The 25,702-nt window shown below is 43.7% G+C and overlaps 1 protein-coding gene across 2 annotated transcripts in view; it reads right to left on the minus strand.

The window, feature by feature from the left end:
- Positions 1 to 25,499, minus strand: part of SRPX2 (sushi repeat containing protein X-linked 2) — a 29,885-nt gene extending 4,386 nt beyond the window's left edge. The window contains exons 1-9 of one of the 2 annotated variants that reach the window (XM_086386826.1): positions 25,108 to 25,499; positions 23,170 to 23,402; positions 18,352 to 18,432; positions 6,980 to 7,171; positions 4,354 to 4,530; positions 3,956 to 4,082; positions 3,675 to 3,796; positions 2,219 to 2,398; positions 1,755 to 1,888 (exon numbers count right to left, since the gene is read on the minus strand). In XM_086386826.1, the coding sequence (XP_086242952.1) occupies positions 1,755 to 1,888; positions 2,219 to 2,398; positions 3,675 to 3,796; positions 3,956 to 4,082; positions 4,354 to 4,530; positions 6,980 to 7,171; positions 18,352 to 18,432; positions 23,170 to 23,251 (1,095 nt within the window). In that variant the 5' untranslated portion in view covers positions 23,252 to 23,402; positions 25,108 to 25,499. The remainder of the gene's footprint in view (positions 1 to 1,754; positions 1,889 to 2,218; positions 2,399 to 3,674; positions 3,797 to 3,955; positions 4,083 to 4,353; positions 4,531 to 6,979; positions 7,172 to 18,351; positions 18,433 to 23,169; positions 23,403 to 25,107) is intronic. The other variant, XM_086386827.1, reaches the window with a different exon arrangement.
- Positions 25,500 to 25,702: the final 203 nt, after the last annotated feature.

The raw sequence follows: 25,702 nt of genomic DNA on the forward strand, positions 1-25,702 counted from the left end.
ACCCGTTCTTGCCTTCCTCGCACTAGGCAGTGCAGCCTGTAACCGTACCGCGGTTTTTTGTCCTGCTTCGCCCAGCAGGGGTGCCTCTTAGCCAGTTACCTGGGGCAAGGTTGAAAGCAGCAGTGAGCACTGCCTGGTGATCCACCCCTTGTTGAGTCTTTGGGCTAGTCCTCTAGACCTGGCCTCAAAGTCACAGTCCTCCCTGGCTGCTTTCTTTTTTTGCTCCTGCTTTCTGTTCAAGCTGAGGTGTTGCTTTTGTCTGCCGTTTTTGGATCCCTGGAGGAACGGGGTCCTTTTCAGTTTAGACCAGGGTCATTCTTTTGATATGGATGCTTTCGTCATGGCCTTCTGAATATTGACTTGGCAACTCGTAAGAACTCAACCTTTAGAAACCCCCTAAATAGCTTCTTCTTTTACCTGGGTATCCAGACCCTTTCAGCTTCTCAGAGTCTTGTCAGCATACTTTGAATTCTCTTCAAGAACCTAGTCTATTCTTTATTTTTATTATTACATTATTTTTCTCCTTTTCAATTGATGAGAAGGAGGTGACAGAGGATGAGATGATTGGATGGCATCACTGACTCAATGGACATGAGTTTGAGACAACTCAGGGAGATAGTGAAGAACAGGTATGCCTGGTGTGCTGCAGTCCATGGGGTTGCAAAGAGTTAGACTCAACTTAGTCAATGAAAACAACAAAAACAGTTGATTTACAATATTATATAAGTTTCAGGTGTACAACATAGTGATAGAATAGTGATAGAATCTAGCCTATTCTTTTTGAAAGTCCCAGTAGTCAGAACTACCCTGTCTTTTCTGCTTCTCATTCCCCAACAGTGGCTTTAACTAGATATCTGGTAGAATGTTAAAAATCCTTATGCAATTCCTTCATTTTACTTTGCAATATCATGACACGTTTCCTTCTTGTCTGCTATTGGTAGTGGTTAAGAGCACAGATCCTTGAGTCAGATTGCCTGGGTTTAATCGTGGCTCAGCCATTTATTAGCTAGTGATTTTGGGCAAATCATTAACCTCTCTGTGCCTCAGTTTCTTTACCTGCAAAATGGAGATAGTAAGGGTACCTACTTTATAAGCATTATTGGGAGAATTAAATGAATATGTATAAAGCACATACTTGTATACCTGGTCCTTATACAGCCCTAATTGTCTAAATGTTTGTTAGTGTTATTATTCCTTGAAAACTTAAACATAACTAATTCCCCAAATTTACATTTGATCACAGGTTTTACAAGTCTTTCAGGAGTGCTTTGCCACACTGCCTTCTCATCCTTCATCAAGCTTCCTGCAACCCACCATGCCAATGACTTCACTGCCTTTTCAGTAAAAACACAGTTGTCTTAAAACTGTGCTAAATTTGTCTACAGTAAAACTAATCAAATGTTGTCTGCAATCTAAGGAAGGACCAGGTATACAAGTATGTGCTGTAGAAAGAGCAAGTCTTTGAGTGACAGAGTGGGGTTGTTGTTGTTGTTTGGTTGCTAAGTTGTGTCTGACTCTTTGTGAACCCATGAACTGTGGCCCACCAGGCTCCTCTGCCCATGGGATTCTCCAGGCAGGAATACTAAACTGGGTTGCCATTTCCTCCTCCAGGGGATCTTTCCAACCTAGGGATCGAACCCACAGTTCCTGCACTGGCAGTTGGATTCTTTACCACTGCACCACCAGGGAAACCCAGCGGAGTGGGATAGGGGAATACAAAGGAGCTAAGCCCTGATTAGGGGAGTGGCTCTTACCTGTAGCATAGAGATTTGCATTTTATAATATCGGTTGGAGGGATCAGGGGCTGAGATGATGAGGAGTCGCCGTTTCTCATAGAACTGATCCAGAAGGCCAGCAGCTGAGTTGACATTGACATTAATCTTCATAGCTAGGGCAGAAGCACATGGCCAGTCAGAGTATGGCCTGTCCCTTCATCGCAGAATGGACAACAACATCCTGAGGTTTTCAGGTTAAACTTTTTTTTGGTTGTTTCTCCCTTTCCTTGGGGGGAAATCCTAAAAGAACACTTGGAGATTTTAAATCCTTTTTCTTGGAGGTGGAGTATGCTAGAGGGGAACATTGGCTCTGAAACATCACAGAAGCCCCCATTCCCACATCATACGCACTGCCTTTGGTCCCTGAGCCATAGGCATTGGGAGACCCCTCAAAGAAGCCCTGATCATTATGTCCACTCTCCCCATCCCCTAGTTTCACTCACGAACACAGACGGGTGGTGATCCTGACCACTGGCGGCTGGACTGGCAGACCCGGGAGGAGGTCCCTTGGCGCTCATACCCTCCATCACAGTGGTATTCACAGGTGGCACCATAGTTGTCCCCCGCTGAGGTGCAGGTGAGGTAGCCATGCAGTGGTGGTTTCAGAGTTGGGCAGCGTCTCACTGTCAGGGAGAAGTTCAAGTTAGGGGCTATGGTAACTCTCGTAGAGAATAGGCTAAGAGGGTGCCCATGCTGGGTTTTCTAGATCAGCAGACCCAGGATAATTAGAATGATTGACTTCTCTGTGTTGCCAATGGCCAGGGCTAGAGGCAAAATTTTTGCTTTCTTATGGAGTTAAATCTTAAATGTAGACAAAAGTGTTCATAAAATGTGGAAGCATGGATAAGTATATATATATAGTCATCAAAAGACTAGCAATCTGTAAAAAAATTTGCCATTTTCGTTTTCAGACTTTGGGGACACTCTGCATACAGATGACCACCTTATAAATTACTTTTAATGTGAAATATCATTGGGCTCCCCTGGTGGTGCAGAAGATAAAGAATCCACCTGCAATGCAGGAGGCCCAGGTTCAATCCCTGAGTCAGAAAGTTTCTCTGCAGAAGGAAATGGAAACTTACTTCATTTTTCTTGCCTGGAGAATTCCATGCAGAGGAGCCTGGTGGGCTACAGTCCATGGGATAGCAAAGAGTTGGACATAACTGAGCAATTAACACTTTAAAATATTCGTCAGTGGGAGGAGAAGTGTTGAGCAAAGTATGATATATTCTTAGAAGTAGATTATTATACTGCGATTAAAAGACTTCTGAAAAAACTTTAAAGAACATGAGAAATTTACTTGTGTTATAATGAAAAGTGAAAAGGGGTGACCTAAGATTGGATATGCACTGCGATCTCAATTACGTATTTTTTAAGTATGTGTGAATAAAAGACTGGAAGAAAAATACCAAAAGATTAGCAACAATTGCCTCTGGGTGACAGAGTAATAGTTTTTTTCCCCCTTTGTGTGTTACTTTATTTCCCATACATTCAACAATGAGCATGAATTAATTTTATGATGAAAACAAAATAAAAAGCAAGAATCAGCAGCCAGTACCACCAATTTCAGCAGAGGAAAAAGACTGAGAATGAAGGCTGATTGACTTTAATCATTAATTTGAAGGCTAAGAAAAGAAATGGATATAGAGTATATTGGTGGGTTTCATGTAGATTTAGGAGAATGAGAAAGTCTTGTTGGGGGGCAGAGTTTCTGAAATGTGTGTATACGTGTATACAGGTTTCCTGAATGACCTATTTCATGAACTTGAGTTTCCCCTCTCCCAATCTGCATGAGGTGTCTGTTTCAGGTATAGTGAAGAGAGGGTTGTGATGGGCATCTAGAGGATAAGGGAAGAGCAGAAATAATAAGCAATGCAAAATGGAAAACTTCTTTCTGACCTTGTACTTTTACAATGAACTTGCAGCTGGCCCGGTTGTAGGCTCGGTCATAAGCAGTGTAACGAATCACGTGTTCTCCTTCTGGAAAGTGAGAGCCAGGCTCAGGGCCCCGAAGTGTCAACCTACATGGGACAGGGTGAGAGAGCCACTGAGGAAAGTAACTCTTAGAACTGGGGTTTGGGGCACATCATCACTGTACCATCAGTCTGTGTGGTTCAGTGTGGGCTACCTGAGTGCCTGGGAGAAGCTGGCAGGAGGCATAGGCGGCATCTGTGACTCACCTGGTGATGGTACCATCAGCAGAATCTTTCACCACGGGTGGGTCCCAGTATACTCGAGCGGTCAGTTTCTCCGGCTCTGCCATCTTCTCACGGGAGTGAGGACAACGGATCTTGGGGGGATCTATGTCTGCCAAGGTCAGAAATTAAGTGCTGACTTGTGGGTCCCCTACCTTCCCTGGAGGGAACCCATGAAACAATACCACAGCACTGGGTAGGTAAAAGATGCAGTTCAAGATGCTCAATGAAACTTGTGAGGCCTGACTCCAAGGGAAGCGATTGCTTTGTTAAGCCTGTGCCCAGGGTGCCACCTTTTGCAGCTAGTGAGAATGCCTTCTGCAGTGGACATAATGCCAGGCTGGCTCTTTGCAGCAGGACAACTGGGAGCGACCAGCATTTACCTACACATACAGGCTCTCCTCCGCTCCATCGCCCATCTTCCATGCAGATTCGGCTGCGGTCACCTTCCAAGTGGTAGCCACTGGAACAGCTGTAGTCACAGCGAGAGTCAAGAAGCACCCCATTTGTGCACGTGTAGGTGCCACTCGTGATGAATGGCAATGCATGGCATCTCATCTCTAAGAGAGAATCAGGAGGCAAGCTGAGTGGCCTCTGGGGCTATGTGGAAGTAATGCCTAGGCATCTAGCCCAGGGAAGACCATGTCAGAGACAGCAGAAAATACAGGGAAACCTATACCCAACTGCTCTGAAATTTTTGTGCCTGATTGCCTCTTTTTCCTAATTTCTTTCTTATTTTGATATTATGAAGTACAACAGTACTCTTGAGGGGCGGAGGTGGGGAGATGGTCTCAAAGAAGTTACTCATCCAAGTTCATGGATTTGAGGAACGCACCTCAGTTTGGATCCCAGCTCCACCACTTAACTAGCTCTGTGACTTGAGCAACTTACATCATCTCTCCACACCTCAGTGTCTCCATCACTAAAACATGTACACCATGAAGTAGGATTGTTGTGCCAAATATAGAGACAATGCATATAAATCTCTGGGCTTATTTAGGGCCTCAGCAGCTCATAGTTTTCCTCTCTTGTTCCACAAATGTTAGATGCCCTTGAACAAATTTAAGACTCCTTTTTGAATATAATATTGGTTCTGCCACAAGCACTCCTCAGTTGAGGCTCACTTACATGCCCACTGGTCCTCCCTCTGTGCTGGTGAGAGTACAAGTCAGGCCAATCCCAGTAGGGAGGGGCAGACAGCTTTGGAGGCATTTGCTTAAAGGCGAGTCCATGTGCTTTAGGCATTATGTGTGCCAGAAGTGGCAACAGCTCCCATGAATTGATTGTAAGCTTGTACTTGCAAAGTCCAGTATGAAATACCCAGCACCTGAAGGAAGTAGGCCGGCCATATGTCCCTTTAAGTTGTCTAAGTTCTAACCCTCCTTAACTTCCATTATTGGATCTTTGACTAAAGATTCTATCGACTATGTTTGTTTTTGCTTCCTGGTCAAACCAGACTTGAAGGTGATTGCCTTTTATGTTTTCCAGCCTCCTTTATATAAAGACCTAAGCAACAACGACCTTCTTGAAATCAGGGCCAAGAAAAAAGGTCTGTCATTCTGTTGATTTTATTTTCTTAGTATTATATAACAGTGAAAATGATAGATTCAAAGTGTTTTGCATGTGTCTCTTATGAGGAAGTACAAAGTGAGATTCAGTGTTTAAACAGGCACAGTGGTAAAGAATATGCCTGGCAATGCAAGAGACTCAAGAGGCATAGGTTTGATCCCTGGGTTGGAAAGATCACCTGGAGAAGGAAATGGAATCCCACTCCAGTATTCTTGGTGGGAAATTGCATGGACAGAGGAGCCTGGCAGACTATAGTTCATGGGGTCGCAGAGTCGGACACAACTGAGCAACTGAGCACGCATACAACACAAACTTTTAACTGGTTTCATGTTAATTTGTCAATGTATTTTAATTTTGTAAGGTCAATTCAAATTCATTTTGGAAATGATGGGGTCTAGTCCTATAGCAAATGGCTTATAGTCACCTAGAGGGGAATGGTGGCTTCCTTTTTTCTGGCTACCAAACTTCTCCTCTATTCCACAGCATCTTCTCCAAACAACCCCATTTCTCTCTGAATGCTCAGCATTCTACATCCCCTGACATTCCATTTACACGCACACATTTGTTAGTCTAGAATCAGTCTGGTAATTAATGGCTCTTGAAGTGGCCCTGCACACATGGGTGTTCTACAAATGACATTCAGCAATGGATGTAGGGACAGGCAAAGCTTAGCTGCCAAAATAAGGGTAGGCTGTAGGGTTTCAATAAGAGGTAGGGATTTGGGAGCTGAGGTGAACATGATGTGAAATGTATGTATTAGCATCCCTGCATTCCAGCCTTGGAGGTTCTTCTTGACTTTCAGAAGAAAATGAAGACTAGAAGATGTCTTTTAGCTTCACCGCCAAGGCCTAAGACCTTAGGCCAAGAAGTACATTAGTTTACCTAAGTGGGAAAGAGTCTGAGACTGCACATGCTTGAGAGTTCCAGAGGAAGGCCCAAGTCCACATCAGGCCCCAGGTGTAATCCATGCGCTCCTAGGCCCTTTGAGACTGAGGGCTGGTTGCTACTTGCATGCATCTGTGCTCAGTCGCTAAGTCATGCCAGATTCTTTGCAACTCCATGGACTGTAGCACGCCAGGCTCCTCTGTCCATGGGATTCTTCAGGCAAGAGTACTGGAGTGGGTTGCCATTCCTTCTCCAGGGATTCTTCCAAACTGAGGGATTGAACCCATGTATCTGGCATTGGCAGGCAGGTTCTTTATTACTGAGCCACTGGAGAAGCCTGGTTGCAACTTTAAATGCCCCTATTGTTTGGTCCATAGTCACAGGGAGAGAACATAAGCTAGAATGTTAGGATGGGGAAAGGCCCTGTTGGGATCCTGTGGAAATTTTCAATTTGTACTTGACAGAGGGCATAGTAATACCTCCAGGCATATACCCTGGGTGGCTGGCTGGCCTCTCTCACATGCAGATGTCAGCCTATACATGCACACCACTTACGCCTGCAGTAGGCAGTTCCAGACCAACGGCGGCTTGGCAGGCATTGCACGGATCTCCGTCCAATCAGTCGAAAGCCCCGGTCACAAGAAAGCTCACAGCGAGTACCCAGGCTGCTGTGATAATTTCCTCCTCTAGGTGAGTAGCATGTGGCTTCTCCATCCTGGATATTTAATGTATAACACCATCGGGGGACTGTAGCAATAGAAGAAAAGTACGCTAGAAGTACAGTAAGCTAGAAGTACAGTAATCAAGACAGTGTGGTATTGGTGGAAGGACAGATGCATATATTGATGGAAAGGAACAGAGAGCCCAGAAACACATTCACACAAATATGGCAAAATTATTTTTGACAAAGGTACAAAAACAATTTAATGGAGGAAAAATAGTCTTTTGAACAAATGATGCTGGAGCAACTGAACTTCCATAGGCAAAAATAAAGAGGCAAAGCAAAGCAAAGAACTTCGACTTAAATGTCTCATGTGCATGTATGGGTGCTCAGTCTCTAAGTCGTGTCCTACTCTGTGTGACCCCATGGACTGTAGCCCACCAGGCTCCTCTGTCCATGGGATTTTCCAGGCAAGAATACTCGAGTGGGTTGCCATCTCCTCCTGCAGGGGATCTTCCCAACCCAGGGATTGAACCTGCATCTCCTGTGTCTCCTGCATTGGCAGGTGGATTCTTTACCACTGAGCCACCTGGGAAGCCCGTATCTCATACCTTAAACAAAAGTTAACTCAAAATGGATCATGAACTTTAATGAAAAAGGTAAAATTATAGAACTTTTAGAAAAAAATAGAAAAGTCTTTAGGATTTAGGACTAGGCAAAGGGCAGGTGTGGAGAAGGCAATGGCACCCCACTCCAGTACTCTTGCCTGGAAAATCCCATGGGTGGAGGAGCCTGGTAGGCTGCAGTCCATGGGGTCCCTAAGAGTTGGACACGACTGAGCGACTTCACCTTCACTTTTCACTTTCATGCACTGGAGAAGGAAATGGCAACCCACTCCAGTGTTCTTGCCTGGAGAATTCCAGGGACGGGGGAGCCTGGTGCCATCTATGGGGTTGCACAGAGTCGGATACTACTGAAGCGACTTAGCAGCAGCAGCAAAGGGCAGGTGGCACTACTAGTAAAGAACCCACCTGCCAATTGAGAGGGTAACAGGCAGGAAGGCCAGGGGTCTCCAAACAGAGGAAATAGGCTGCAAGTTTAAAAGACACCTGGTTCCACCTGAACTTAACTTTTCTCAAGCCTTGAGCTAACCAATGCATTTTTCTTATGGAGATGTTTTTCTTAAGCTATGTTAATGAAACGATGTATTTGTTTTGGAATTTGCCTTTCTTCAAAATGGTTCCACCAAAGACTAACTTTTTTCTTTTCTCAAACCTTGGACTGATAATAGGTCAACAAACCAGTGTTCATATAAATCGTTTTATGGCTGGGATATGACACACCTTGTGCCATCCCATCTCAAAAATGCATACTGTGGGAGAGAGTACTGGTGAAACTCCCTTAGCCTTGAAGTGTCTCTATCTGATTAATAGCTTTCTAACAGACACAAAACATCTGGCTAAAGACTAGCAAGAGGGCACTCTTTCTGCCCCCTTCTGATGTCTATGTCAGAAGCTAAAGACTAGCAAGAGGGCACTCTTTCTGCCCCCTTCTGATGTCTATGTCAGAAGCTTTGTCTATCTCCTTTATACTTTAATAAAACTTTGTTACACAAAAGCTCTGAGCAATCAAGCCTCATCACTGGCCCCAGATTGAATTTCTCTTCTCCAGAGGCCAAGAATCCTGACGTATTTCACAGCTCAGCAACAACCTTTCACAATACAGGAGACATAAGAGACACAGCTTTGATCACTGGGTCAGGAAGATCCCCTGGAGAAGGGCATAGCAACCCATTCCAATATTCTTGCCTGGAGAATCCCACAGACAGAGGAGCCTGGCAGGCTACAATCCATAGGACCACAAAGAGTCAGACATGATTGAAGCGACTTAGCATGCACACACAAAGTGGTCTTAGACATGATACCAAAAGCACAATGCATAAAATAAAAAAAATCAAGAAATTGAACCTTGTCAAAATTAAAAACTTTTGTTCTGTGGGAAGCACTGGTGATAAATGAAAGACAAACCACAAACTGGGGCTAAAAATTTGCAAACCATATATAAGACAAAGGACTAGTATCTAGAATATTTAAAGAACTTGGAAAACTCAACAATAAAAATAGCAAACAATCCAGTCAGAGCATGAGCAAAAGATATGAAAGGACATGCCACTGAAGAGGATATAGTGATGGCAAATAAGTACATGAAAATATGTTTAGCATCACTAGTCATTAGAGAAATGCAAATTAAGACTACAAAAAGATATCATTATATACCCATTAGGATGACTAAACCTAAAAAACTCTGGTAATACTAAGTGTTGATGAAGATGGGGGAAAACTAGAAGTTTCACACATTCCTGAGATGAAGCAACTTCAGGAAATTATTTGGTAATTTCTTAAAAATATTAAATATAAAATTGCCATGTGACTCTACAATCCCACTTTAGTATATACCCAAGTGAAAAAGCAAAAGAGTTCCAGAAAAACATCTGTTTCTGCTTTATTGACCATGCCAAAGCCTTTGACTATGTGGATCACAATAAACTGTGGAAAATTCTTCAAGAGATGGGAATACCAGACCACCTGACCTGCCTCTTGAGAAATCTGTATGCAGGTCAGGAAGCAACAGTTAGAACTGGACACGGAACAACAGACTGGTTCCAAATCAGGAAAGTATTACATGAAGGCTATATATTGTCACCCTGCTTATTTAAGTTACATGCAGAGTACATCATGAGGAATGCTGGGCTGGATGAAGCACAAGCTGGAATCAAGATTGTGGGGAGAAATATCACTAACGTCAGATAACACCACCCTCATGGCAGAAAGTGAACAAGAACTAAAGAGCCTCTTAATGAAAGTGAAAGAGGAGAGTGAAAAGTTGGCTTAAAGCTCAACATTCAGAAAACTAAGATCATGGCATCCAGTCCCATCACCTCATGGCAAATAGATGGGGAAACAGTGGAAACAGTGGCTGACTTTATTTTGGGGGGATCCAAAAACACTGCAGATGGTGACTGCAGCCATGAAATTAAAAGATGCTTACTCCTTGGAAGGAAAGTTATGAGCAACCTAGACAGCATATTAAAAAGCAGAGACATTACTTTGTCAACAAAGGTCCGTCTAGTCAAGGCTATGGTTTTTCCAGTGGTCATGTATGGATGTGAGAGTTGGACTATAAAGAAAGCTGAGCACTGAAGAATTGATGCTTTTGAACTGTGATGTTGGAGAAGACTCTTGAGAGTCCCTTGGACTGCAAGGAGATCTAGTCAGTCCATTCTCAAGGAAATCAGTCCTGAATATTCATTGAAAGGACTGATGTTGAAGCTGAAACTCCAATACTTTGGCAACCTGATGTTAAGAACTGACTCATTGGAAAAGACCCTGATGCTGGGAAAGATTGGAGGTGGGAGGAGAAGGGGACTACAGAGGATGAGATGGTTGGATGGCATCACCGACTCAATGGACATGAGTTTGTGTAAACTCCGGGAGTTGGTGATGGACAGGGAGTCCTGGCGTGCCGCACTCCATGGGGTTGCAAAGAGTCAGACATGACTGAGTGACTGAACTGAAAGTGAAATAAAAATCCATGTTCATACAGAATCCTGTACACAAATGTTTAAAATATCTATATTCATAATTGTCAAATCTTGGAAACAGCTCAAATATCCTTCCAAAGGTGAACGTTTAAACTAGGCATGGTTTATCCATACATAAGAAGGCAGTGCTGATACATCCAACAAATTGGACAAATCTCCAGTGCAGTTTGTGAAATGAAAGAAGTCAGAATCAGAAGACTGCAGACTATGATTCCATGCATGTGACATTCTGGATAAGGCAGAAATATTGGCAAAGATCAGGGGTTGCCAGAGATCAGGGATAGGGGTGGGGATACCCTCAAGGGGCAGCCCTTGGCAAATTTTTGGTACTGTGGCATTGGTGACCTGACTCTACGCATTTGTCAAAATTCATAGAACTGTACACCAAAAATTGAATTTTATAGGATGTACACTTTTAATAATTGTTTAAAAATAACACAAAGATGTAAGCTAGAGAGAGGCAGGGACTGCATATCAAAGTAGGCTGTTTAGGAAGGAAAGTCTAATCCCAGTGCAGTACTGAACACAAAAGGTAATAGGGTCATTAGATCATAAAAGCATCATAAAAACACCTCACTGGCTACACAAATAATGACTCTTCAGTGGGTTAAGACTTGAAAGGGGAACATATAAACAAGCAGAGGGCCACCTGCCCAAGGATGGGTACGTGGGATGAGAGAGCTTTCTTAGCCTGGGGTTGGGAAAGCTAAAGCCCCATATGAGCTCATTTGGTCCCAAAATCCTAAGAGACAAAAAGTGGGGGGCTTTGAAAAAAGCTCACGAGGAACCAAAGGAACAAAGAAAGTTAGAGCCTCTGTCTGAGGGCAGCTGGAGAATGATAACAGATGACAGTGAGAAAACTAGCCTTTAAGCCACAACAGGCTTGTAGCTTCCAGTGCTATTTTTGAGCCTGTGGCTGTGACACACAGTTGCCACCTGGAGAAACCATCTCCAAATGACAGAAAGTCTCTTAAGCACTACAGTTCCAGGGCTGTTGATTATATGGTCACAACACATATGATTAAGACTTTACATTCGAGGCTGGGACCTCAACAATCACTCCTGTTCTATTTTTCACCCATATTTGGTCAAGAAAAATACACATAAAATTGGAATGGGTAGAATAAGCAAGCATAGTAAAGGGAAATATAAACCTCAGGGTAAATGCTGAGACAGTAGTAGAGGGTCTAGCTTTTATAAATGGAGAAGGCAATGGCAACCCACTCCAGTACTCTTGCCTGGAAAATGCCATGGACGGAGGAGCCTGGTAGGCTGCAGTCCATGGGGTCGCTAGGAGTCGGACAGGACTGAGCGACTTCACTTTCAATTTTCACTTTCATGCATTGGAGAAGGAAATGGCGACCCACTCCAGTATTCTTGCCTGGAGAATTCCAGGGATGGGGGAGCCTGGTGGTCTGCCGTCTATGGGGTCGCACAGAGTCAGACACGACTGAAGCAACTTAGCAGCAGCAGCGGCAGCAGCTGTTATAAATAAACTCAGATTTGCTGGCCTGAAGGAATACTGGCATAAAGAGAACCTGTTAGATTTATGGTTTACCAGAGGCAGGGGAAGAGGGGAAAGGGGTTGTATGAAGGTGGTCAAAAGTACAAACTCTTAGTTATAAGATAAATAAGTACTAGGGATGTAATGTACGACATGATGAATATAATCGACACTGCTGTGTGTCATACATGAAAGTTGTTAAGAGAGTAAATCCTAAGACTTTTCATTAAAAGGAAAATATTTTTTCCTATTTCTTTAATGATATATTTATATGAGATGATAGATGCTCACTAAACTTGTGCTGTATGCCTTAAACTTATACAGTGTTGTATGTCAATTATATTTGACATATATGAAGAACTATAAAATAAAATAAAGAACTATAAAGCATGACAGTTTACCAAAAGGAAAAAATGACCATGTTGGAAGGCTGGAAAGAGCAAATTTACTATCCCATTTTTCATTTTCCCCAGATTTATTGAGGTATAATTGACACATAAATTGTAAATAGTTAAGGTGAACAATGGGCTTCCCAGGTGGCTCAGTGGTAAAGAATCTGTCTGCAAACACAGGAGACTGAGGTTTGATTCCTGGGTCAGGAAGATCCCCTGGAGTAGGAAATGGCAACCCACTCCAGTATTCTTGCCTGCAGAAACCCATGAACAGAGGGGCCTGGTGGGTTACAGTCCGTGGGGTTGCAAAGAGTTGGACACAAATGAGCATGCATGCAGCAAGGTGAAGAATATGATGTTTTAATATATGTATACATTGTTAAATGATTACTTCAACGATTAACTTCAATGTTAAATGATTACTTCAATGATTATTTCAAATCTGTTCATAAACACATCCATCACCTACATAGTTACCATTATTTTTTGGTAGTGAGAACACTTAAGATGTACTCTGTTAGTAAATTTCAACTATGCTGCTTGGCAAGACTGATAGCACTGATAGCAAAATGTTTTAGAATTAAACACAGGCTTATGAGCAGTTAGGAAGAGAAACGTGATCTCCAAGTGACCTCGAGAATAAGTAATTCAAGGCTAACCTCATTTTCTTTTTGGGTGTGGTCACCAGACTGGTAGAACAGGGGAAATGGTGGGAACATTATGTGGAAGTAAGTGAGGCATGAGACAATGCCCTTCATACCATTAACGTGGATGGGCTGAACACAGGAGAGGTGACAGTACAGTCATGGAGATTCAAACTGGCTGAACAAATGTACCCAAAGAATGTTGATGGGAAACTGAAACTAAGAATGTGGTAGGAAAAGTGTTAGTCATTATGGAGTAGCTACAGTGTGCTAGGCATGATGCTTTATAATTTCATTTTCCATCCATCATCTCACATAGTTCTCCCAACAGCCCTGAAAAGGTGCGTGGGTGTTTATCACTTTTACAGATGAGGGAGTAACTTGCCCCAAACCAGAAGCAAGTAAGGGGCAGAGCTGGATGTGAATCCAAGATTTGTCTGGCTCTAAAACCCATTTTTTCTAACCACAGTATCTGTCATTGCAGCATGTAAAGCTCTGCTCTTTTGAAGTATAGATTTACATTTTTGAATACGTAATATAACCACCTGGTTCAAAATCCCCAAAGTATAAAAAGTTATACAGTTAAATTCTCCCTTCCATGCCTGCTCCCCAACCTATCCCTACTTAGTCCCCCTATCGGGAACTACTGTTAATAGTTTCTTTACACATATAAAGTGAGTCTTATTTTCTCTTCCTCTTTATCACATAGAGTACGTCCACTGTTCCCACCAGCGCTTTTTAAAATAAACTTAATAATGTGTTTCAGAGGTCTTGTCAACAACTGGAGAGCAAGCATGAAAAGTATTTAAATTAAATAATATTTATAAAATACATAGCACAGTGACTGGCGCATAATATGTGTCTGTCCAGGGTCAAAATTGCTGGAAGGTAGAAGAGCTGGGATCTGAATTCAGGCCTGTGGCCTCTGCAATTCACCTATCTCTTTCTAGAGATTATAAAGAAAATGGTGTGCTGACAACATGATTGAAAGCACCTTCTTCATGATTATCATCAGATAACACAGGCAGTTACCAGCTTGCCCAGTGATGTAGCAATCTGGGAGCAAGTGGTAGCCCAGAGGATTGGGACATACCTCAGAGAAGCGTTTTTGACTCCAAGCTAGGAGTCAGTTTAAGAGAAGGAAAGGAAGTTCAAGATTAGTGAAAATGGTACCAAAGTATGTGGGCAGTTTGCTCTAAAATAATGATGTGCTTTTTATTGGTTAACTTTTATTTTTTTTTTAAACATCCTTTTAAAAAACAAAACAAAAAACCCACAATGGGCTACATTTCCGATGGAAGAGATAGAATGGGCATGGCTTTGAAGTCAGACATTCCTGCACTTGAATTCCTGCCCTGCCACTCCTGAGCTCCGTGATGCTCTAAATTGAACTTCCCAATGGCACCCCACTCCAGTGGTCTTGCCTGGAGAATCCCAGAGACGGGGGAGCCTGGTGGGCTGCCGTCTATGGGGTCGCACAGAGTCGGACACGACTGGAGCGACTTAGCAGCAGCAGCAGCAGAGCTGTTTCCTGATCTGTAAAGTAGGACTAATAAACCAGTTTCATAGGATTGTTTTGAGAGTCAAATGAAGATGCATGTGTAAAACATATCTAGCCCTGGGAATGGGAATGACATTCCCTGTGTCAGTGTCTGTGTTTGAACCACTGGTTCATCCCATTTCATGGAACAACACAGGGCTGCCATGTGGAGGTGCCTGCCTCAAGTTACAGAAAGTCTTTTAAGCACCACAGTGGCAGAGCTGTTGATTATGAGATCACAAGACCTTACAAGGAATGCTGGAACTTCAGGTTGTACCTTCCTGGCAGCCCCTCCCGCCTCAACATAGATACGGAGAAGGCAATGGCACCCCACTCCAGTACTCTTGCCTGGAAAATCCCATGGATGGAGGAGCCTGGAAGGCTGCAATCCATAACCTTACCAAATTAGTTTTATGTCCCGAGACTAAGTCCCAAAGATAGCCATGAGACACTTTATCCCCAAGACCAAAGGCCACCATGTGGCTTATATTTTTCTAAATGGCTTTATACACATTTAAAAATAACCAATGAGGCAGATTAATATTAATCACAGGGCTGTTGGACCCCTTGAAAGTACCTTCTGCATCTGTTGCTTTTTCCTGTCTATGTCTCCCATTTATGATCTACTACAATCTGGCTTTTGCTCCCAGAATTCCAACCAGCCAGTACACATTTCTTGAGCATCTACTTTTGACATAGCTCTATGGGAGTGTCATACGTGGCACCTTCTGTTAAATAGAGAACTATTTGGTTGAGAGTAATGAAAAGTAAACCAAAGAGGCAGTATATAACGAATGCCAAATGAGTGATCCAGATAATAAAAATTTATATCAGAAGACGTATATGGTAGGTACTCAATAAATAGTCGCTGAATTAATGAATGAAAGAATGAATAAATGAGGGAAAGCTCAGTGTGGACCCAAACTGTCAGGAAACAGAGCTCTATTAATCTGGCTAGTCATAGATTTCATGTGTGGAGAAGGGATAATGTGTTGTCAGACTATCTAGACTGAGACCAAATTCTATTAGAAATAATCACAGTGGGTCAGTAGGTTTGGGGAAGGGAGAAACATGAGTCAGATAATCCAATTAGGAGGCAGTTGTCATTATCCATGTGTAAGGTAATAAAAGTTTAATCACTGGGATTAATAAAGAAATGACAATTCTTGGTGAATGATTGGTGAGAGGTGATGAAGAAAGGGGGGCTATTAAAGGTGATGGGGGCTGTTAAAGGTCACATTAAGGTATTTTGAAGAGGATGATGGTACCATTATCAAAAGTGTGAAGGCCAGATGTCAAACCTTTTTCAGGGAAGATGAAAGAATTTAGTTTTAAATATCTCCAAATGGAAGTGTCTAGCAGCAATTAGAGGTGTAGTCTGGGAGCTCAGGAGACAGATCATGATCAATTGAAGTTCAGATCAATGCCTCACTCTCCCTCCTGTCACTGCTAGAGAGCCCATCTCCTTTATTGGCCTCAGCCATGATCATAATAGTGAAATGTCATGGAGTCCAAGGATGGGGGTGGGGTGAGAAGAGATAGATGTGTTCACTGTTGCTGAGAGATGTGGAGGCTGAGCTCAAAAAGGGGCCATATGATTTGGGCTTTGGGAGAGGATTGTCATTGACCTTTAAGGGCTGTTGTCTCAGCATGGAGATCTGTGGATGAGAAGGCAAGAGACTGTAGGGAGTTTGGGGGTTGGCAGGTGCTAAGACAGAGAGGCAGTAGGTCTAGACCATTTGGCAGAGTAAGAAGATAGGTAGAAAGAAGGTAGCTAGAAAGGAGCAGAGAGGAACTCCAACCTCTCATCATTTCTCTATTGAAACTGTTTTCTCAAACGTTACCATTTACCTTCTTCTTGCCAAATATATTGTTTGTAATACCCTCAATTTGTTTCTTTCCAATATTTGACACAGATATCTTATTCCTTCCTCTCCCTTAAAATTCTCTTCTCCTGTGGCTTTTGTAATATATTAGATGCTACCCCAATCTCCTCCTACATGGCTGACCACTAATGAGCTCTTTTTCCCTTGTTGGTTCCCCTTTTCCTGCGCACATATGCAGATGACCTCTAAGGCTCTGATGTTGGCCCCCTGCTCTCTCAGATAGCTCATCCATCTAAGTTAATGACTCTGACCCACGAAGCTCCATCGTTCTTCTCCCCACTGCCTATAGGGTACAAACCACTTTTCTTTTCTAATCTTGTCTCTCTGAGAAGGGTCTTACAGTTCTCCCAGGTGCCAGACTGGATGCTTTCAGAGAGTCCTTTGTTTCTTAACCTCTTGGTACATCAAATCTGTACTAGGTCTTATCATCTCTTTCTTTAAAACATCTCTGGGATTCATCCTTGCTCTTCATTTCTTTTCAACTAGCATCAATCATCTCTAACCAACATCACTGTTACTGGTTCCTGGAGAATCTCCCTGACCCAGGGTCTACACCTCCTGAACTCCTACTTTCTGCCCACAATAATGAGGTTGATATTCTGAAATTACTATTTACCATGCCGCTCCCCTATGCAAAAACATATAACGACTCCCTATAACTCTTATCACAACAGCCAAACTCCTCAACATGGCTTGCAAAGCACAGAAACTAAGAATCTTAGAAATGGAAAGGATAGTAGAAATCATGTGGTCTAACTCTCCTTCTAAAGCAGGAACCACTATTCAGCCTCTCTTTAGAAGGGTCTCTAGATCATGGCGGGCTTCCCAGGTGACTCAGTGGTAAAGAAAATCTGCCTGCCAATGCAGGAGACATGGGTTCAATCCCTGGGTCAGGAAGATCCCCTGGAGAAGGAAATGGCAACACACTTCAGTGTTCTTGCCTGAAGAATTACGTGGCAAGAGGAACCTGGAGGGCTACAGTCCATGGGGGTCACAAAAGAGTCTGACATGACTTAGTGACTAAACTACCATCACCTAGATTGTGGAGCCTTTCCTAATTTGGTCTCACTGTTTATATTCAACTTTACTTCCTACAACTCCCTCCATATCCCATATCCTCCAGTCAGACTGGATTCTTCCCAGTGCCTTCCTCTTACACGTTTGTTCTTCTCTCTCTACCTGTGGCCATATGCTTTGCTGAATGCCCTCCTGTCTCTGTTCTACTTCTCGAAATCTACCCATCATTCAAGGTCTAGTCTAAACATCATCCTTCATGACCCTTCCCATGACTTCTTTTTCTTAATTCCTATTGTGTTTACTGGTAGCACAGAGTTTCATGCTTCCTTGCCCTACACCTGCTAATTTTATTGCCCCCTCACTCATATCCCTTAGGAGAATGTAAGCTTCTTGAGGGGGACAAAACTTTACCTTTGTAGCACCCAAGGCTTTCCTTACACAGAATTAGGCATACTGTAGGTACTCAGTCCATACTTAGTGATAGAAGGGCAATCTTAATGCTAGAGAGGTTGGATCATGCAGCAAGTCAGTAACAAGATTCATGGATGGAAACCACAGCCCTTGATTCCCTGAACTGCAGCTTTGATACAAATGAGCCAAGCTGGGTGAGGATGCATCAGACAGGGCCTAGGAATTAGGACAGAAAAGGCCTTTCCTAAGCCTGAGAAGCAGTGAGGATTACCTTTGTAGTCTAGGATGGGAGTCTGTGGGACCTCTTCAGCATAGACTTCATTGTAGCTTTCATCTGGGTAGTAGCCTGAGCCTAGAATGAAGAAAATATCAAGATAACATATTGGTCTCTGATGCAAGTCCTTTCCAACCTTTTCTGCTTTCCAGCTTGGTCCCTTTATGAGGGCGTGACACTCCATGGGTGGAGAATGAGGTGGCTATTTAGTGGGAAAAATCCTATGCTGTGAAGCAGCACAACTAATGTGGGCAAACCTCCACACCTCAGGTGCATAGATGGTGAGCTAATGGTGGGGGAGGGGTGGGCAGCTTACTGGGCTTCCTTGGTGGCTCAAGCGGTAAAGAATTTGCTTGCAGTGCAGAAGACCCGGGTTTGATCCCTGGATTAGGAAGATCCACTGGAGAAGGGAATGGCAACCCACTCCAGTATTTTTGTCTGGACAATCCCATGGATGGAGGAGCCTGGTGGGCTATAGTCCAGGGGGTCAGGTGGCTACTGGTAGCATTAGAAGACTCCATTAAAAAAAAAAAATCAACCTTCTTGACCATCCACCCATCCTGCCCATTTGGACTAGAAATGATCCATTTCCCTGATGCAACACAGGAGTCTTGGTGAGACACTGATGACTGAGTTCTGAGGATGGACTGTTGTCCCAGATAGGAGGCAAAAATACAGAACCTTAGCAAGGGTCTTTCCATTAATGATGGGCCTTCTTACAGTCATCAGAGGGAAACAATTCCTCAAGCTCCCACCAGCCCACAGGGCACCAGCCTTTTGCTATATAGTCCATGGGGTTGCAAAGAGTTGGACATGACTGAGCGAATTTCACTTGTTTTTTTTTTTTTTTTGGATCAACTGTGTATTAAGGATAATTCTATGCAGGAAGCTTTAAAAAAAAAAAACACACATAGAGCCATATGGTGATAGGAAATCTTACAATTTCAATTTAAATTGATTGCCAGGGCCAGGGGTGGCATGCCAGGGCAAAGAGGGAGGGCTTAAGAGGCAAGGGGAGTTTCACTGCCTGAACAGTTTGCCCTGGTTTGCAGAAATATTCAGTCACTGTGATCAGCAGGAGCCTTAGTAGGGAGGTGCTGAACTAGAGAACATTCTGGGTCCACCCCCGTTCTGTTAAGTGGTCCAGTCCCTGTGGAGGCCAGTCTGCGGCTGTCTGGGAGACTAAACAGTGTGTTCCACCAGACAGCAGGAAATGGGTCATGCATACTAATTGGAATACAACTTGGTCCTTTCTGGAGGGAAGTTTCCGGAAACTCTCTTTCCAGCCTCACTGTGTGCCTAAAGCACACACATTAATAGAGCAGCCAGCCATGCTGGAGTCAGAGACAATTCTTCATTTCCAGGAGAGAGTGTGCTTCTGGGACAAGGCTGGGTTTTAGCACCGGAGCCCTTTGGCCTGTGTAAACACTCTGACCACAAGCTTACCCTGTCTCCTCTCTGGGCAGAGACACGGGGCCCCCTGCACTAATGGGTGGAGCAGAGGGTAGATGATGAGGCTCCTCCGTTCCCCACGGGCCTAGACTGGGGGTGAGGGGTGGGTGTTGGGAAACTAGTCCAACTTGATGAACAAGGGAATGAATCAAATTGAAAGTTTGTCTTATGAAATCATGGCCTAATTGGTTTGCCCTCATTCCAGAGGAAAGAGTTCATATTTTCTCCTTCCCTTTATTTTTTTCTGGTTTCCCTTTTCAGTTCTCTCCTGGCTTTCCTTTATTTCTCCTTAGGCCTCCTCTCCCTTGCTCCCTCTTCCCACCTGGGTGGTTTCTTTGTGGTGGAGGGAGGTGGCAGGGTGGACAGAATTCTTGTCAGCTGTTTCAGTTTAGTATCAAAGCCTTACAATGCCTATAAACAGGAGGCCAGATATGTGTGATTTTCTAAAGGATTTGGTCCCCATACTCCTGTTTCAGAGCTTGCCTGTGAACAAATTCCCAGCATGGGAGCAAGCCTCTGTTTACCAAAAGAGCAGACAGGAGTGTCCAAGGCCTATGACTGGATAACGACCACCACAATAACAACAATGACTCTTAACATCACTCAGCACCTACTCTGGGTTTAGCCCATTACATGTGTCATCTCATTAGATCACCCTGACATCTCAGTGAGGTAGACACCCTTATTGCTTTCAAATACAGATGAGGTAACAGGCTCAGAGGAGTTCAGGAACTAGCTCGAGGTTTCCCGGCAAGTAAGGGGCAGAGTGGGCATTCCAGCCCAGGGTAGTTTGATCCCCTTGATGCCAAACTCAGACACTCCACTAAAGATGGTTGTAGGGGAAAGTTTTGGACAGCATCCAACAGAAATAAAAATCCAAAATCTTTATTGCAATTCAGCTTTTTAAACTCTGTGTGTGTGGGATCGAAGGCCACCAAACATTTCATATCATTCCAGAATTACAAGGGATGTGGAAAAGCTGAGGTGAAGACTCAGTCAGATAATTACAGTCTTCACCAGGGTACAAAGCTGGCTGGCCCAGTGCCAAGTCTGCTTTGTGACAGGAATAATTCAGGGCCACCTTACCGCTTTAAGCCTTTCCATTTCTCATCTTTGCCTGTCTTTGGATAATTTTTGGAAAATATTAAGATACTGAGATGTGATACATGAAACTAGAGGACCCCTCTCCCCACCTTGTTCTATCTGTCTGTCCCTCTTCAGCCCTGGTGGGGAGAAGCTTTGGCATCATTCCTTGGTCCCATAGGCTGATTGGTGGTTACCATGTGGTCTGTTACTGGGTTCCTCCAATATCCATAGAACAGACCCTCTAAAGCACTACACTTTACAAAGGTGTGGTTGGAAATGTAACTGATAGTTGATGACTATTTTAAGATCCACACTAATGCTTGGATTATGATAAGAAATGCTGTCTGACTTCCTGAACTGCACAGATATGCCAATACACACTTGTAACCCACTGCTGGCTTGATTTATATTTTTAACCCTTCCTACACCCTGCTGATTATTCCTGGATCCTATTTCTGATTAGCCCAGAATCCATACATGGCTGCTTTCCTTGTACTACTCCCACTGGAGGACAAGGTTACAGCCATGAACAAAACAGTCCTGAATGCATACAGTGGTCACTAAATATCTACTGAGTGAAGAAATGAACACATGAACAGAGCAAACTCAGACAGTTGAGCTAGTGATGTAGGGAAAGATTATTGGGAAATTCCCAAGTATCTCTCATCACATAGCCTTCTAAGAAAAGAACAGGACAGAATGAACGGGTTGGCAGGACTGTCAAAGACTTCACTAGCCAGGGCTCCCAAGAAGGAGTGATGAGCATGGTGACTCTTATAGAAAGTGGGGAATGGTCACCTTTGCAAATGGCCTTTTGAGACTTTCAAATGAATCCAAGTCTTAAAAAACTGCATTGTCCTCAAGACTCCAAAAGCTCAGGCTTCCACCCTGGGGAAGGTAAAGGCCTCAGTGCGCTCTGGGGTTTCTTATAGTGATTCAGAATCAGGCTTCACTCATCTAGCCTACACTCATGGTCTTTGGCTGGATTTTGGTCTCATGTACTTGAACTGAAGCTAGGGAGAGTTTGGGGACGATAGCTGCACATATATTCTGGAGACTTGGGCTCCTTTAACCCCAAACAGTGTGTGCTCTGCCAAGGGCTTGATTTGAACATCTTTGCCTCAGTGTCAGCCCTCATGCTTCACCCCCTACAAAGCCAAGTTAAGCCAAACAGGGGAAGAAGTTCGCATATTTGTTTGAAAACTTGATGCAGCTGTTCCAAACAGAGCTTCTGCCAGAGGCTTCCACCAGGAGCTAAGGGCATGTGGAAAATTTTAGCTACGATGACTGCAGCTGTGATGGAAGCAGTTTGTTATTTACTCATCTCTGGATGTTTTTCTAACTCCATTAGTTGGGCCTGTCTCCTTCCCCTGCTCCCCCCAGCCCCCATGAAGGCAGACAGTGCTGACCACAGAATATTATTAGCACTTGGAATGCCAGCTGGGCCCCATCAAAAACTCCTGTCTGGCACCTCATTATCCTTCCTTCATTCCTCCCCTTCCTTTCCCTCCTCGCTGAATGAGTTCTCTTGAGCGCCCTATATCTCCCCAGAGGCAAAGGATGAAACACATTCAGGGATCTAGAAATCCCCATCCTTTCCAAAGTAAGAAACAAGCCAGAAGAAACTGAGGGATTCCTGTTCAAGAGAATGTGGTCTGAATTATCATTAGCAATCTTTATCAGAAAGGAGTTATAAAAATCTCATCCTATAAATAATGTCTGGGAGGGGAGAGAGAAAGAGAGAGAAAATGGAAAAGCAGGTAAGATAATGGCCTCAAAAGCCATGTTAACAAGCCACATTTTTAATATTTATTTATATTTATGAAGTATAGTTCAAGTATGTGGCTGTTGTTGTTCACTCAGTCGTGTCCAACTCTTTGCGACCCCCTGGACTGCAGCATGTATAGTATAGTTCATGTATATAGTATTACATAAATTACTAGTGCACGATATAGTGGTTCACAATTTTTAAAGATTATACTCCATTTTTAGTGATTATAAAATATTTGCTATATTCCCTGTGTTGTGCAAATAAACTACAAGAATATATTGACCAAACTCACTTTTATGCTGGTGCAGCCTGTTTTCAAAAATCTATTAGTTTGCCTCAAAAGCCTCCCTCCGTAGCCTGCCTCAATGTTTAATCATCTTCTTTATTGAGGATAGTTCTTCTCTGTATCTAAGTGCCTCCTATTTCAGTCTAACCTTCCCTTCTCTAAGACTTGGTCTAAGCCCTGCCCTTCCTGGAAATAATGGGCTACAGTTCCTATGACATACCTGCATACCATGTTGGCATCACTGCTGGAGTGAGGAAGAGCAGCAGAGAGAGAGCTCCTCTTCGAGTTAGTTGAATGGCCATCCTTGAAAAGGTGGTGGGGAGGGATGGGAAGGGAGGTTAGGGAGACAAGAATAGAGGTATGTGGCCAGAAGCACCAAGGCAAAGGAGGATGACTTTCAGAAATCAGGCATCAATGAACTTCCAAAAGTGAGAGGAAGCAGAAATGCAGGATCTACGAGGAAGAAGAGAGATTTTTAAATTAACAAATACCTGTTATATTGTCCCCTTTGGAAGGATCTCCCACTTTTAGGATAATAAGACTCTATTTGTGAATTCTGGTCTTTTCCTCTCAGGAGGAAGAGGACAGAAAACAACCAATTCTCAATTGATCCTGGTGATATCTGATGCCAGTGTTCCATGGCCTAAATTACAGAGAGGGACATTGAGATCTCAAGACGAGGAAAGGGCCAACATTAAATCATATAGAACCAAGAGAGAAACCTGCAATCTAAATGTCCCAGGTGATGGTTTCATTCACTGAACTAGTGCTTCCTAACCACGAATCTGAGAAAGTGTTAGCATATACAGACTAAGAACTTGAACTCTGGAGTTACATAGATCTGGATATGTATCCATTTCTGTCCCTATTAGTTATGGAGCTTTGGACAAATTCCTTACCTTCTCTTAGCCTCAGTTTCCTTATCTATAAAATGGGCACAAAAATAGAATTTACATTATAGTGTGGATTATTGCCTGACACATAGGGAAGCAATCCATATATATTAGATACTATATTACCAATTCCATCTTGAACAGGACTGGATGTCTTCTTTCTCTAGTCTCTCAGGCAGTGACTATACCCTGGCTCAGTTCTTAGCTTTGGATTTCGAGGCTTAGCGGTTTGGTAGTGGCTTCCGGCTTTCAAGTCCAGCCTAACTTTCTAGTTTTATCCTGCTGAGCCAGCAGGAAGTCAGTAAGGGTGGAAAGAACATACTAAGGTACGTGAGGAGAGGGTAAGCAACCTCCCACTGCCCTCTCACTTCCCATCCTGTCCTCACTCTAATGAGTGAGGGACTCTCTAATGGGACTCTAATGGGATGAGAGTTTTGTGGCTTCCAGTAGGCAAATACTTCATAAACGACAGTATTAAAACTTGCTGCCCATTGCTGTAAACTGGCCGCTGGATTTCTCAGCAAGAACCCATTCACCCACAGGCTTTCAATGAAACACCATGCTCAGGGGAGGGTCAGTCCCAGAAATGGAGGAACAAAAAGATGGCAGATTCTGACCAGCATCCCTAAGGGATACAAGAAGTCCAAGAATGGCAGAAATTCATTTTCCAATTCATTGCTACCTAGCTTCAGATTCTGTCTTGAGAGTGGCAAGGAAGCAGAATACAGAACAAGTGAGAGCAAGCAGGGGAGGCAAGGAAAGTGGAAACATGTGGGAAGGAATCTCAGCAAGAAAAGATAATCTGCCAGAGCTGAAGACAAGAGATGAAAGCAGAAAGAGGGAATGAACAGACGAGAGAGAGGAGATTAAAGAGAGATGCACTAATCATCAACCCCCTCTCCCACATGCAGCCTCCATCCAGTTCCTTGGTTTGGGAGCAGGAGCTTTCCTTTGCAGACCCAGTGCTCTGAGTCTGTGACCCCTTCCCTACCCACCTTTCTCGCCAATCTCAAACTGAAAACTTGACTCAGTCATGGGGTCGGCCATCCCTCTGCTGTGGGCAGGGAAAGTAGTGGGAACCTGTGTCTGCAGCCAGGTCACAGCTCAAATGGAAAGCAGCATATGGTCCAATTTCATAAAAGAACTTCTTCCCGCACCCCCCAATCCCCGAGCCATGTTGCCTAAGTCCTGGGTCTCGTTACTCCCTCGGGTTGAGAGATGGGGTGGTATGGTATGGAGTGGAGGGGTGAAGCAGCAGATCTTACCTGATGTACGGGTTTTTTGTACTCTCTCTTCTCTTTCTCCTTCCTCTCTGCTCCTCTCATCAGTCGGAAAAACTACTTTTTAACATTCCTAGAATGAGTGGCTCCTGGTCTGTCCGGGCCTCCAGGATTCTGTTAACACTGCCCAGATGTTAGGACATTGGCATCTGCCAAAAGTTTCCTTAAAGCTATAGTAGCCCCAAAGCTATAGCTGTTCCTCCCTCAGAGAAAGATTTTAGAGAAATGGAGGAGAAGGAATGCAAGGATAAGAGGAGCTCAGCCCGTCTGCTGCTGAGCAGAGGAGAGTGTGAGTGGCGCTGGCCTCAAGCCCATGAGTATAGTAATGACTAACAGGCTGGCTAAAGGGCCTCCAGAGATGTGGCGCAGTGAAGAACATTTTTTTTTTTTTTTATGACATCAGGATTGAATGAAAACGAATTCCACAAACTCTCAGGAGAGGGGAGGAGTGGAGCTGATTTTGAAATTCCCTGGAGATTTCGCCTGTAATTCCTTAGTACTCACCATCCCCAAGTTGCCCTGCCATCCATATGCACAGGGTCAGACCCACTTTGAAATTATCTCTGATGACCTAATTCCA

Source organism: Bos grunniens, chromosome X (genome assembly GCF_055505025.1).
Source record: "Bos grunniens cultivar Pamir isolate PY7600 chromosome X, Bosgru_T2T1.0, whole genome shotgun sequence".
NCBI lineage: Eukaryota > Metazoa > Chordata > Mammalia > Artiodactyla > Bovidae > Bos > Bos grunniens.